Source organism: Leishmania major, chromosome 34 (assembly GCF_000002725.2).
Source record: "Leishmania major strain Friedlin complete genome, chromosome 34".
Lineage (NCBI taxonomy): Eukaryota > Euglenozoa > Kinetoplastea > Trypanosomatida > Trypanosomatidae > Leishmania > Leishmania major.
The window spans coordinates 95,592-110,086 of NC_007286.2; the positions used below are offsets into that span (position 1 = coordinate 95,592).

The 14,495-nt window shown below is 61.4% G+C and overlaps 3 protein-coding genes across 3 annotated transcripts; all 3 read left to right on the plus strand.

Moving 5' to 3' along the window:
* Nucleotides 1-1,708: 1,708 nt before the first annotated feature.
* LMJF_34_0280 (putative calpain-like cysteine peptidase) lies at nt 1,709-6,376 on the plus strand (the record flags this gene model as incomplete). Its single annotated transcript, XM_001686066.1, has 1 exon — nt 1,709-6,376. One exon carries the CDS (start codon nt 1,709-1,711, stop codon nt 6,374-6,376), a length of 4,668 nt encoding a protein of 1,555 aa, XP_001686118.1.
* Nucleotides 6,377-8,680: 2,304 nt separating this feature from the next.
* LMJF_34_0290 (conserved hypothetical protein) lies at nt 8,681-10,723 on the plus strand (the record flags this gene model as incomplete). The annotated part of the gene is made up of 1 exon (XM_001686067.1): nt 8,681-10,723. One exon carries the CDS (start codon nt 8,681-8,683, stop codon nt 10,721-10,723), a length of 2,043 nt encoding a protein of 680 aa, XP_001686119.1.
* A 1,287-nt stretch (nt 10,724-12,010) lies between these two features.
* LMJF_34_0300 (conserved hypothetical protein) lies at nt 12,011-14,284 on the plus strand (the record flags this gene model as incomplete). The annotated part of the gene is made up of 1 exon (XM_001686068.1): nt 12,011-14,284. One exon carries the CDS (start codon nt 12,011-12,013, stop codon nt 14,282-14,284), a length of 2,274 nt encoding a protein of 757 aa, XP_001686120.1.
* Between the last annotated feature and the right edge of the window lie 211 nt (nt 14,285-14,495).

Here is a 14,495-nt window from a genome sequence, read left to right on the forward strand (position 1 = left end):
CAGCACACACACATACACACACACACACACACACACGCACACTTTTGTTGCTCCCTGTGCGTCTGCGCGCGACACCGTCGGTGCAGCCAGTTCAGCCGCGCAATCACTTTCCCTTTGGGGTGGAGGAGGAGGGAGAGGGGTAGTCGCAACGCACGATCTGGCCCGGTACGCGCGCTCGCTGCGCGCTTCGGGTGTTGACGCACACACGCGGAGACAACGGCGCGCGGGCGCTCTTTCCTGCTCCCACTCTCCCATCAACGCCCCGCGGGGAGAAAGAGGGTGAGAGAAAAAAGCAGAACTCCCTCAGCGCACCGTGACGCGCATCTTCTTACTTTCTGCGTGTTTTGTTTTGCTTCATCATCTGCTGCCCGAGGTACAAGCGAGGTCTGCGCTCTATTTTGTTGTGCCCTCTTTCCCCACCACCACCCTCCATTCTGACCCCTAGCTTCTCTTTCTTCTCACCCTATCGCATGCTCTTCTCTGGCCGTTGTATGGTGCATCTTTGCCTGTTTCTGTGTCTGTCTTTGAGCCTTTTCAGTCTCGGCCACGCATCCGCGCAAGCCTCTGCTTGCCTTTCCCCTCCTCGCCGCCACCTGCCTCTCCCTCTACGTCCCCCCCCTCTTTGCACCTTTTCTTCTGACTCTGCATCTCCGCTCCCTTCCTCCTCCCGCCTCTCCGGGCACTCCGTCTTTGTTGTTCTCCGTTTTGTTTCGGCTCTGCCTGTGTGCCTGTTGGTGCGCCGTTGTAGTGAAGGCTTGTGTTGTCGCTTGGTCGATTTTCGTTTTCCATCCGTTCCTACCCTTTTGATTGAGCTTACTCGATCCTTATTTGCGTGCTCTCTCTCTCTCTCACGCCGTCTTGTTGTCAGCCTCTAAGGTGTTCGCCTGCTCTTTGGGGCGTGTGTGTCTCGCTCATTTCTCTTCTCTTTCCTCGCCCAGCCCCGACACCCCCACCCGCGGCGTACGCATACATAACGCATTGCATAAAGGCATATATAATATATATATATACATATATACATATATGTATATCGTAAGTATTCTTGGACGAACGCCGGGACTTCTCTCGTCCTTTGTTTCCACCATCTCTCCACCTCGCTGTGTCTGTCGCCTATTGAGCGTGTGTCCGTCCATCCGTCCGTCTGTCTGTTCCAGGTGCGTCATCAACGGTGCCTGCGTCACTGCGCACCTTCCTCGTCTGTTATTTTTTCTTGTCTTCGTGTATGCTTCTCTTCACTCTTGTATGTACGTGCACCTGTCACTGCTTTGTATCTCCAACGTGCCTTTCCTCCCATCGCCTCAGCACTGCGCCGTCGGTGTCTGCGTCTTGTGTGCTCCTCCTCTCTTGTCTTTGGTTGCTCTCCCATTTCGCATCGCTGCTGCTCCTCTTGGCTGGTTCTCTTGCCGCCACCGCTGTCCTCCTCCTTGCCTCTGCTCTTCCGTGAGCCTACCGACAAGTGAGGAGAGCGCGGGTGCGGCAGTGAGGAGAGGGTGCCTCTCCATCATTTGTGCTTTCCTCGTCTGCAATGGCGTCGGTGGGAGAGTTCGGTTTCGAGCACAAGATTCTGCCTTCTCTGCCGTCTGCGATTTCTGGTAGGCCGGGGTACGTAATATCGCCTTCCGATCCCGCGGATGGCCGCAGGCACAGCAGCAACGCGGAGGAGATCCCGAACGATGCGGCAGGGCAACCTGCGTCACGGACCCGCCAGATGAAGGACTCCAAAAATGCACGCCACGCGCCGGAGCACACGAACAGCGGCGATGCCCCCATCATGGCCACCGAAGGCGGAGCACATGCGCGCATCGACTCCACAGGTGGGCTGCGCGCGCTTTCCTCTGCGATGAGTGGCGGCGACAGCGAGCATAAACCTGAGCTGAACGTGCTTGGCGCCACCGGCGGCGACGTCCATCGCAGCAGATCTGGACGTAGGGAAGATGATGTCGTGACAAAGCCACCCGCTTCTCGCAAAAAGGGTCTCCTGCCCCCGGTGCGCCAATGCCCCGGTGACGCGTGCGACGACGACTCGGGCGGCGCCGACGAGACCGCGAAAAGGACCGCTGGCAATGCCGGCACCTCCACACGACCGAAGGGCTCCGTGCAGGAATACGTGCGCAAGAAACTGCAACGTCAAAGTGAGCAGGGGATCCGTCCCTGCAGCAGGGTGCGGCGACCCCTCTGCTCCATCCTTGTGAAGTCAGATGCATCCGAGCCGAAGCGGGGCGAGGACGCGAATGACAGTCAGCGCTGCGACGCTGAGCCGCGCTGCGGCCTTGACTGGGACAGGTCGACGAACAACAGGACCTTCTGGAAGAGAACCATGTCTAAGCAAGAGACCGACGCAGATTTGCGCTGCTACACCGCGCACGAGTACATCTTAGCCTTTTACTACCATGAGAGCAAGGAGTGCGACGACAGCCTAGAGCTGGCTACCCCAGACAGCAGCCAGCGGCGACAGCGCGAGCGTGTGGCGCGCGTGGTAGCGGAGGCGACGCCACGCGAGGAGGCCGAGAGGTCGAAGCTGAAGTCAAAGGGATCCATCTCCCCTAGCACGCGACGGGCGAAGATGACGTGTGCCACGGTAGAGGAGCTGTACGAGCAACTGATGGTTTGCTACCGGAAGGCTGGGGTGGAGAAGGGCTATCTCGACACACTCTTCATGAGGGAGGTGCTGAGCGGCAGACGGCAGCCGCGGGTGCACGAAATGGAAAGGGACGACGACCTCGGCGAGAACTTGTCTGCCCCATCCGATGACGAGGTCGCGGAGGCGTCAAGAGAGGTGGTGCCGGTGGGCAAGCCGAAGCGGTCGAAACCGGCTGCGATCAGCAAGCGCTCTACGGAGCCGCCAAGCCTCTACGAGATTATGCTAGAGCAGATGCGGGCGAAGACGACGCCAGCCTTTCTGCACCACAACGCCATCCCGCTGTCAACCATGCGTTTCCTCCAAAAGCGGGGCACCATCAAGCTGGGCGACTACTCATACGTGCTCCACCTCTGGGATGATGAAGAGAAGGGCTACCTCGTCACCGGCGTCTTCGACCGCAAGCCTGGATTCCCAAAGCAGTTCAAGGACTCCTGCACGTACGCGATTTACAGCTTGGAAATGGGCCGAGACTGGGGCATGCGGTTCGGAGAGCTGGTGCTGATGCGGCAGCACCTGGCACCAGGGGCGCGCAAGCACTTCCCTGAGGAAGGCAAGCTTATTCGCGGGCACACGGTGATTCGTGCTGCAAGCGTCTTAGACATCTTTGACGGCCGTGTGTGCGGCATCCCGTCCAACCTCAGGGAGCTGGACTACCGGCGCACCGGCATTCACGCGAGCGTGCAGGCCCTCGCGCACTATAACCATCTCTTCCCCCGCTGGAGTCCGCTGCGCAGCATTGTCCACCCGCAGGACATATTTGGCTGTCCGGTGGTGAACCCGACCGGGGGTATATACTGCCTCTCCATGATCGTGAATGGGGCGACGCGGATGGTGAAGGTGGACGACCGGGTGCCGGTGGAGCCGGAGAGCGGGCTCTTTCGCTGTCTCACGTCCGCCACGTTCGAGCTGTACCCAGCTCTGCTGGAGAAGGGGCTCCTCAAGGCAAACGGCTGTGGTATCAACCTCGCCCTTATGGAGAGCGCCGCGGTGCTGTTCCAGTTATGCGGGTGGATACCTGAGGTGATTCGCTTCCACAGCGCCGGTGGAGTCGAGGAGCCTACCGTGGATGGTCTGATGCGGCCATCGGAGATGTGGTCAGTGCTGATGGAGGGCTACAACTTTGGGCGGCTCATGATGACGCTCACGGCGCACTGGTGTGCTGGCCGGCCGCCCCTCACGGCGTCGGAGCGGGTGATGCAGAGCACGCAGTGGTTCGTGACACCGGTTGTGTATCCCGTGATCGACATGATCACGCAGCGCTTGAGCACCACCGGGGAGCCCACTATTCGCGCCATCATGCTGCGGGACACGACGAAGGATCCGTCAACGCGAAAGTTCGAGCCACCGTTCAAGACCTCCCTCACGGCGGAGCAGCTGCTCGACCTGGGCTACATGAACGCCCACCGCGAGGCCGGCGTCTTCTGCGTCACGTGGGAGGAGGCACTCTCACATTTTGATCACTGCAGCATCAACTGGAGCCCTTTCACGTACTGGGACCTTCCGGGCGAATCTGAGCCGCCACAGGACTGTACACGGCTGTGCTGCCACGGCATCTATGACATGCGCAACGCTGGGCAGCACATGGTGCGGCAGCCGCAGTTTCACATTTGCTCGCACCTGGTCGACCGGTGCACGCACTTATTCCTCGTCTTCTGCCCACACACGGGCGACCAGTCCCCACTGCCGCACGACAACAACATGCTTGACAAGAAAACTGTCGATGAGCTCTCCGGAGGCGGGGCAGTAGTGCGGCTGCGCGTGTATGAGGTGACGACGCTGCCGTCTCTGACGCAGTGCAAGATGCGCGACAGCCGCGGCCGTCGAGTGACGTGCTGCTTCGGGGACTGTCAGGGACGGCGCATCGTCAGCGAAACCGAAGGGCCGCGCGGACTGCAGTCACTGGCGGTGGCGCAGGGTAACCGCAACGAGTTCATCACACTCGGTTTCGACTGCCTGCCGGGCACGCGGGAGTACGTGGTCGTCATGGACGTGCACGACCGCCACCGGCCGCCGCGGGGTAAGGGCACTTTTCCGTACACCCTAACACTTTTCACGTGTCTCGATCCGCTGTTGGAGCGCAACCCCAACAAATTCCCGATGTCCGCCATACACGCTCATCACGCCACGCTGGAGCAGGCGAAGCAGGCGGCGATTGGTGGCGGCTTCTCACACCTGGACGTTGCTTCAGCAGACCTGAACGTCAATGATCTCATCGAGGAGGAGGCGCAGCGCAAGCCGCCGATGCAGACGATCACGATCCACGCCATCCCAGAGCACCCCAACATTCACTCCCGCACGGTGCAGGGGCTGTGGTGCGTGCGCGACTCGGGCACGCGGACCGTGCTGCTACCGCACGACGCCACGTGCGAGGTGCTGCACACGGGCACGCAGTACTACTTCCACCTTGACAAGCCTTCGTACTTCGCCTTGCGCATCTGCCCGTCGACGCGGGTTGGGGCGGCGCTCTCCAGGGTCAAGATGAAAGTGCTGTTGGTGCGGTGGACCGGCAGAGATGACATGTGCACGACAGAGAAGGACCCGCCGGTCGAGCGCGAAACGAAGACCGGCGGTGGTGCAGCGGGAAAAGGAGACAAGGCGTACGTGCCACGGTCTGTGCAGGGGATTGTTATGAAGGGCAGCGATATTGTGCTGAGCAGCGGTGTCTGGTCCGTGGACGGCGCGGTGATCGACAGTGTGTCGCCACACACGGTGCTGCTAGATCGGAACGGAGTTCTTGTCCAGAACCCGCGGCGGCTGCGGCAGCACTACCACACCTCCTTCAACGTCGCCCTCTCCGACCGCGACAACAAGGACAAGACGAACATGAGCTTCTTCCTCATGTCTCACCCGGACCCGAGCGATCAAATGCGCGCCGTCATTCTGCAGGCCTTCGCGGACGGCTTTTTGATTTCGCCGCACGCGTGCAACATCGGCATCAAGGGCAAACTCATACCACACGACACGGAGGTGCGCGCCGTCCTCACGTCCTCGAACTTCTCCTACGAGTTGCACGGTGACGAGGGCCACTCCGTACCCTTCACACAAGAGAGCGCGCAGCGATCGCTGGCGGCGCCTGTGCCGCAGCTCGACCTGTTCATCGATGTGGACCTGCAGAACACGGCACCGGCGAAAAGCACCTCGTTCCCTCCCGGGTCAAGCGCTAGTTACGCGGTTGATCGGCTGCGCGCCGTCGTGCGCTCCGCGCTGACGTCGAGTCCAGCACAGCGGCTGCGGCTGCTGCGCACCCTCTTCTCCACCATGACGTTTGTCCGCCGCACGGTCAAGCATGAAAATCACCGCGCATTTCTGATGGGGCTGGGCGGCTCGATCGAGGCGTGGGTGCGATGGCATCAGACTCTCGAGTCGCCGGGGGTGCAGGCACCGGTGCTGTCCCTGCCACCGCTGCCGGAGGGGGACTACATCGTCATCCCCTGCTTCAAACCCGCGTCGGACGACAAGGCGACGGAGCCGGGGAAGAAGCGTGGCGCTGTGACGGGGAACCAAGGCGCACTGGCCTTTGAAATCACCCTCAGCGTACCAGGTCGAGTCGTGGAGCTGAATGCGACTAGAAATCCAGCCGATGGGCAGGGTGGAACGCATGCTGTGCAGACGCAGATGCATTGCGAGCAGAACATTGCAAGCGCCGAGCGTCTGTGCCCCGGCGTGCATAGTAGGCACTATGGCTTCACCTCTTCTCTTTCACGGTGGATATCTGGCTCGAAGAAGGGGGTGTAGGAAGTGTGTGCAAGGCGCGATGACACGGCGGAAGAGCAGGCGTGTGTGTGTGTGTGTGTGTGTGTGAAGAGCTATCTATGTGTAAAGGGTTTGTGTGGTTGTAGGCAACGCTGGCACAAGGCAGGTGGCGGTGTTGGTGGGGAGGGGGGAAGTGGGGGGAAGCACCTCACAGAGCGACACACATACATCTGTAGGTCCAGGTGTGCAAGTCTCTTAATCTTCGCATCTCTCCCCGTCTGCCTTCTCACTTGTTCTCTTACGGAATCGCCCCCCTCCCCCTTGCCCTCTTCCTCCCCTTTCTCTGCATGGTGCGTATGCTTGTAGGTGCTGCTGAAAATGTTTGTGTTCTTTCGAATCCCCTGTCCAGTGCGCGTGTGATTCAATGTCCGTCGCCCGTCGTCTTCGCTGACGCGAAGAGGTGCGATCTCATGCGCGCGGCGTGCCCTCTTAGCCGCGCATGATGGAAACAGGTGCGCACCCTCCCCTGACCGATCGGTTCGGCCCGCACGCAGCTACTGTACCGATAGGAGGGCGTGAGTGACTGTGTGTACATACGTGTCGCCGCCCTTTGTTTCCATCTCCTCTCCTCTCCCTCTCGCCACCAACGCTGCGACGCACCTCTTCGTTCTACTCCGCCAAGTTGATCACCGGACAGCCCTATACGGCGTTATTCTTTTCGAAACCTTTTCCCCACCCCCCACCTCCGCTGGTGGCGGTGCTTAGCTCTTGTGCGTGTATGTGTGCATGACCGGGTACGTATGTGTGCCGTTGTATGCACCACCGCCACCGCCACGTGGGGCCAGCCACACCTCCCCTTCACCTCACCTCCTGCCCCCCCTCCCTCCTCTTCTGTTCACCACATATTTTCATCCGCTGTTCCCTGTTGCTTTATTTTCCTTGTTTTCCTCTTCCCCGGCCCTTTCGTCAGGCGGCGTGCGGCCACGCTTGGCACCGTTCCTGGCGGCGTCCTGCCAACTCGTTTATGCAATGTGTACGTGTGTAATGCCCAACGGTTGGGGCTGCGCTTCTCCTCTCTCTCTTTCGCATCAATCACGAGTGGCCACCGACAAACCCATATATGCATACCGATGCCCCTACCCAGAGATGTGCACGTGAGGTTGCATCCCTCAATACAAGACGCCTCGCGATTCATGCGGCAGCGTTGCACCGCGTCGAGGGAGGGAGGCGGTGATGTTCTTTCCTTTTTAGGGTTCAATGGATGCTTCGTGTCTGCTACTCCGTCTCCTCATCATGTTTTCTGCATTGCTTTATTCCCTCGTCTGCATCTTTCCTCTGCATACATCTGCAGGTGGGCACCTGTTTCTTGCGCGTGCCGGGTGGTTGATGGGCATGTGTGTGTGTATGTGCATATATATATATATATGTATATATGTATATATGCGTATCTGCGTTTTCGTGCGTGGCCCAGCTGCATCGCTCGGTGGTGTGCACGACAGAGCGAGAGCGCGTGGGTATGTGTAATGTTGCCTATGCGCCATGACATTCTCAGTGCTGTTTCTTTGTCTGGCTCCTAGTCACCCTCATCTACGCGATAGAAGTGCAACAGTCCCAGGACCGAAACAAGGAGCACTAGCAACCACTGCAACACTCTCTGCAAGGGGCCTCTCCCCTCACCTCCTCCTGCGACTTCGTCCCCCCCCCATTTTCCCACACTGCGCGCATTCACGCCTCCTTTTTATTTCGTTCAAGACGCGGTGCCGATCCGCGCACGATCCATGCGCATCCATGGAGCACTGGGTGGTTGGTGGGGGCAGCGCCGACGCGTGAGGGAGAGGGAGGGCGGGCGGGGAGGTGGTGGTGAAGTGGTGGAAGCGAAACAGGGATGCACAGGCGAAGCTCCATGGAGAGCAGAGGCAGTCACACGCGCACACAGCGCTAGACTTCACCTTACGTGCCATAAGGTAGTGGTGCCGCGTCCCTTGTATGTTGTGTGGGGTGTGAGGGTGGAGGACGGCGGGGGTGCTATGGCCGGCGAGTGTGCCGGCTTGCATGCCTGCCCGCCTCTCTCTCTATGCATATGCCAAGCAATGTGTGAAGAGAGCTGGCCTCCCTGTACGATGGCGCCTCCAGTCCGCCGGCGCCATCCGTCCCTGCTCCTCTTACGTCTCTCGGTTCTCCGCGATGATCTCAATGCACCCCCCCCCCCGGCCACTCCATCCTGCGCTTCCTCCTTCCCCCCCCCCCCTCCCCCACCCTCGCCTCACGTTGCTTCCCCCCCCCCCCACACACACACACACCAGCCTCGCTGAGGGGATTCCATACGGGAGGTCTCCATCGCTGACCATGTCAACGAGCCGCCCGGCCGCTGTCTTGCACGCCGCGAGCGACGACGAAAAGGAGGACGACCCGATGGCTGTACTCTGGCAGCATGAACGGCACGTGCTGGTGTTGACACGGGCCGGCAAGCCCATCTTTTCTCAGCATGGCCACGAAGAGCAACTCAGTCCGCTGTGTGCCCTCCTTCAAGTGCTGCTGTGCATACACGAAGACAAGGGGGGCGGCGACGAGCAAAGCCGGGGACCGTCCCAGCCCGCTCCCAGATCGGATGGCACCGCATCCTCCGCAGCCGTGAAGGATGAATTGCACCAGGTGGTCTACTATCGCTCAAAGTCGGCGTCCGGCCAGGCCTGCCATCAAGGTGACGTGAACGCGCAAGTGCAAGCCCTGACACTCTTCTTCTACGTTCAGGGTGATCTGATCTACCTCATGTCAGTGCGCAGCGTGGCCCCGTCACTGCCAGCAGGCGCCGTGGAGATGTCAAACGCGGAGGGGGAATGCGAGCCGCCGCCACTGGCTAGCTACTGCCTGGCGCAGCTGCGGCATGTCCATCACTGCATCCTACTCGTGCTTCCCACCGTGAACACCCTGCTGACGAGGTCACCCGGGCTGGACGTCATGGCCATGTACACCTCGGCCGACCGTGCAGCGCTTCGAGAGCTCATCGAGTCCTACCAGACCGAGCTGACATACGCTGTAGGTGCGGTGGCCACGCTGGCCCTCAGCGTAGAGAAGCGTCGAGTGGTGGAAAGAGCGCTGCTGTGCTGTTACCGCAGCTGCGCCGACGCCGCGGTCGGGCCGCCGGCACACCAGCTGTTCAGCTTTCTGTACTTTAAAAACTACCTCGTGGCCGCCGTCGGACCTCCTGAGACGTACGCCGCAGACCCGAAGGTCTCTGTGTCCGCACCCCTTGCACTGGGACCCGACACTGCGCTCTGCGGCTGTCTTCATGTCGACGACGCGCTTCTCCTGTACCGCTACGCTCGCTCGCTGGTCTCGCGGCAGCTGGGGGAGGCGTGGGTGCCGGTGTGTCTGCCGCGCTTCAACAGCACCGGCTACCTCTGGTGCTACGCCGTCAACTTCACTCGCTACGCGCGGGAGCTCCGCAAGCAGCAAGGCAAGACGGAATGGCCAAAGGTGTGGGAGGAGCACACGGAGCTCGATATAATGCTGCTGCACGTGTCTGCCTCGCAGGATGATTTCGCGGCGCTGTCTCGCAGCACCCGACGCTTCGCGCAGATCCTTTGCGCGCCAGCCGTGGAGGACAACTTCTACTATCGGTTGGAGGAAGAGCTCTACTACCGTACACCGGCCCCCTTGACGGAACTCCTGCCCTCCTCCCACACGTCGGTGTCCACCTGCTCCTCGCGTGACCTGTCTGGCTACACTGACGGGGTGCCGTTGTGGTATGGCGTGGTCATTCAAGGCAGTGACGCAGCCTTCCTCAACGCCGCTCAGGGCGAAGAGGCCAAGGCAACAACTCGGGCGGCCGCAGCAGCCACGCGCCCGCTCGACTGTCCCTCAGCGAGCATTCGGTTGCTCTTCGAGAGCCAGCCGTCACTGTTGCTCAACATTGCTACCGTGGAGAATGCGAGGGAGTTCCGCCAGCTTGTGGCGCGCTACCAGGCGCAACTGCGTGCTGCCCCCGCTTCTTCTTCAGCTCCTTGCATGTCGTTTGTGCGCCACAGCAGCGGCCTCGCCTTCGCAGCGGTTCAGCCGACTCCGGCCACGTTGGCGACACTGGCCGAGCAATTCTTTTCGCCGAAGAATCCTTTTCATGTGCCAACCGATGGCATTGACGCTGGCGGCGGCGCTGAAGAGTTTCTCCAAGACGGTCGATGCAGTGCGGCCGCAGCCTCTCACCACGGTGCATCTTATACTGCGTGGGTGGAGGGCGTTCGTGCGCTTGGCGTAACGGAGCTCACGGTTGTGTTCGCGGCTGCCACACCGGAGGCCATGGCGTGGTATTGGGTGGCGCACATCTTGCTCATGGCACTGCAGCGGCGCAGCCGCTTCGTTGTACGTCAGCTGATCGGTGATCGTCGGTGAGATGATACCACCTCGAGAAGCGCACTTGCGCACCAGAGAATGCCAACGGCGTCGGTGAAAGGTTTGAGTATGCGTGACTGGGTGCATGTCTGCGTGGGTGGCGGTTCTTCCCACACACCCACCCACACACAATCCTCCTCTCGCGTTCTCCTTTCCTTTTCCGGGTTGCACGGCTGCTCCTTTCTTTACTTTTTGCTTCAAGTATCGATGAGAGGCCCCGCTCATGGCCGGCCGCGCCTCTCCGTGCTTAATACCTCAGGGCCAAGTACCCCCTCTGAGGCAACCCGAGCAGCCCCCCCGCCCCCCTTATTCCTGCATATACCGTGCCAGCGCTGGTAGTGGCGCGACCCAGTAGCTGCAACGTAGGGAATGCCAGAGCAATGTATCGCTGCTGTTGTCAGTAGTGAGGTCCTGGGTGGCGTGGCGTCGGAGTGAGCGGTGGCAGTGCGCACGCTTGTGCCGTCCATATGGGAGGCAACGTGTCAGCGTGGCTCCAACGCATCCCCTTCCCCCTGGCCCTCACACCGACTACTTGGCGGGGAGCCTGAGCCACTCCGGCGGGGATGCGCTAGAGATGGCGCGGGCGACGGGCATAATGCGGGCAGCGGCTATGAAGCGACGTGGGAAGCGGGGTGTGGGATGCGTTCGAGGCAGGGGCCGTGCTCCGACGACTGAGCCGGCGCGTTGCTGCACCCGCGTGTCTCCCGCTGCTTTGCACCACGCGATGGGTGCCTGTGACACGGGCCAGAGGGGGCGGGGCGGGGCGGTGGAGTGCAGCTCATGCGCCATGGCAGCGAAATGTGCGCGTTGCCGAAGACAAAACAAAACCGCAGTTTGCGCACGTATGCGGTACAGTCCGCGCGCCGTGTCGACCCGGGATAACACCGGCTCATTCACATGCAGAAATGCCTTCCTGTGCAGTGCATTGTGTCGTGCATGACCTACACGCCCACACGCCGTCCACACCTCCACCTTTCTCTTCTATTCTCCCGCACTCCTTGTGTGCGCTGTAGCGTCGCCATTTTTTTTCTCCTCTGTTGGGGACCACGAGTAGCGTCACGCTCAATCACAAAGGCAGCCGCATCGGCTCGTATCCACCCGCCTCTTCTGTACAGCCCTCACACACGCACACGGAAACCGGCCGGAGCAGCGGGATAGGAGCGCGCATCAGAGCGCGTCTGCGTGTATACGTCCGTCTCCGTATTGTCCCTCTACCTGAGAAGCTGTGCACGTCGGCCTGGCTTCGAACTCGCCTCCCCACTCCGCGTTGAAAGCACCGGCGCTGAAATGCTGTCCAAGAAGAAGGCGGCCAAGCGGTCAGCCATCAGCGCCACCGTGCGCAGGGAACACCAGGCGCATGAGAAGCTAAGTCAGCAGAACGCGCAGCTGCACACGCCACACAAGAAGACTGCGGAGGCATCAGCGTCCTCAAGAGGCGCGGACAACTTTGTCAATCCCAAGAAGAGTCGCACAGTTCTGAGCAGCGCCGATGCAGCGGAGGCGGTGGGCAGCGGCAACGGCAGCCGGGCGGCTATGATCCGCAGCCTCGGGGACCACATAAACACGCGCCTGCAGGAAGTGGCATTCGAGGACGATCTCGACGGTGACGTCTTTCACGAGCGCCGGGCGCAGTTGATGGAGGAGGCGCGGCTGGCGGCTGGCGTCAAGCAGCGCGACATGTCCACCTCCGTGCGGCACTACCTCGGCCACCAAGCGGAGATGCACGACCTGCACTCGGTGCGGATTGCCCACAACTGCAACTCTGTTACGTGTGTGGCGGCCCTCGGTACAGACCGCATCGTGTATGGTGACAAGTCCGGAAAGGTGTATCTCGTAGACATATCCCTCGCAACCAGCGGGGCTGGCATGTCAGTCTCTGACAAGGCGGAGCTGCAGCGGCGGCGCAAGGTGCTTCTAGAGCCGGTACTGCCATCCGGCATCGTCTCGATAGCCGTCAGTGACACGACAGCGAACCGCCCCACGGCGCGCGATGTCTTCGAAAAGACAACGGTGGACATGTCGTGCCCGTCGTACGTGGCAGCTGGGGCCATGGACGGGTCTATCAGTGTGTGGGAAACTCTCACCAAGGCACACAAGGGACTTCTCTTTATGCACCGTAAGCCGATCACCGGACTGCAGTTCCGCATGGACACCGCCACCCTCTACTCCAGCTGCGAGGACGGCACGCTGCGGGTGTGGGCCGTGCCGCAGATGATCGCCGTCGACAAGCTTTTCGGTCACGAAGGACCCGCCCATTTCCTGGATTGCCTGCGCAAGGAGACGGCGGTGACAGTCGGCGAGGACGGCACGATGCGCTTCTGGAAGATGGACGCGGCCACGCAGCAGGCGTACAACTACGCGCCGGCCCGGCTGCCGGAGAAGAGCTTCACCTCGGACGCCGCCGCCTCGCCGCCGCCGCCTCCCGCCGTGGTTATGGACACAGTGGCGATGCTTAATGAGAGCATCATCGTGGCGGGTGCGAGGGACGGCGCCGTCGTGGTCTTCGACGTGAACCGTCGCAAGCCCCTTGTCGTCGTTCCAGCAGCGCACGGCTACGGCTTCATCGGCGACGGCACGGGGCTGGAAAAGGCAGCAGCGCAGCTCGCGGAGGAGGACAATGGCGATCGAGTGGCACGTGAGCACGCGACGGCGTCGTCGTCCGGCACCGTCGAGGCGCAGCGGCGTAATCCGAACCCCATCATCGCCGTGGCCGCCGTGCCATATGCCGATGTAGTAGCCACCGGCAGCTACGACGGAGTGGTACGCGTGTGGCACGTTGTCGGCGTTGGCGCCGGGGCCACGGCGCCGGGGAAGCGCACAGATGACGGCCAAAACGGCGACGCGGCGCCTCCATCCGGGAAGTGGACGGAGCCGCAACTGGTGCTAGTCACAGAGCTGCCTGTTCGAGCCATTGTCAACTCGCTTCGCTTCTGCGGCAACGGCGATGTGCTCCTCATTGCCGTGGCGAAGGAGCCTCGGCGTGGTCGGTGGGTCGTGCAGTCGAGTGCGCGCAACGGCGTTTTGCTGGTGCCGCTTACCGAGTCAGGGCGCAAGAAGCTACAGGGAGTGCGCGGGGAAGTGGAGCACATCCCTGCGCAGCTCTTCGGCATCGACGATGCCGCCGCCGAGGAAGACGCCGCTGGGGAAGAAGCGCACGTGAACGAGGCAGACGCTTCCGAAGCGGATCTCGACTCGAGCGGAGAGCTGGACGCGAGCGACGGCGCGGACGGCGCTGGTCGCGAGGACGCAGAGGATGTCGCAGACATGTTTGACGTCGGCCCAGACGGCATGATGCGCTTCAGAGAGGGCGTGTCCCTCGCTGGTGGGGCTGCCATCACCTCAAAGAAGAGGAAAAAGGGGAAGAGTGGCATGCCCAAAGTGCTTCGGCAGAGCAAGGAGCTCTCCGACGTGACCGTGGCGCGCGACTCCGGCAGCGCCAAGATGAAGAAGGCGCTGTCGGCAAAGAAGGTCAAGCGCGTCGAGGCCAAGAGCAAGAAGCTTCATGCGTCCAACACTGTTGTGGCAACATCCAAGAAGGCGATGAAGCGGGCGAAGGCGTGAGGTGCAGGAGTATCGCGTGCTTGCGGGCATGCGCTTTGCGTAGGCCTATGCGCGCGCGCACGCTTGCGGGCTAGTTTTGGTACGCGTCGGCGAGTGTGCGTGTGCGCAAGCGGGGAGATGTGGGGGAAAAGAAGAGTGCGGTGACGTCCCCCCGCCCCGCCCTCTTTCTGTCTCTCTCTCTCTCTCTCGCTCAGCCGTGCTGTGTGTTTGT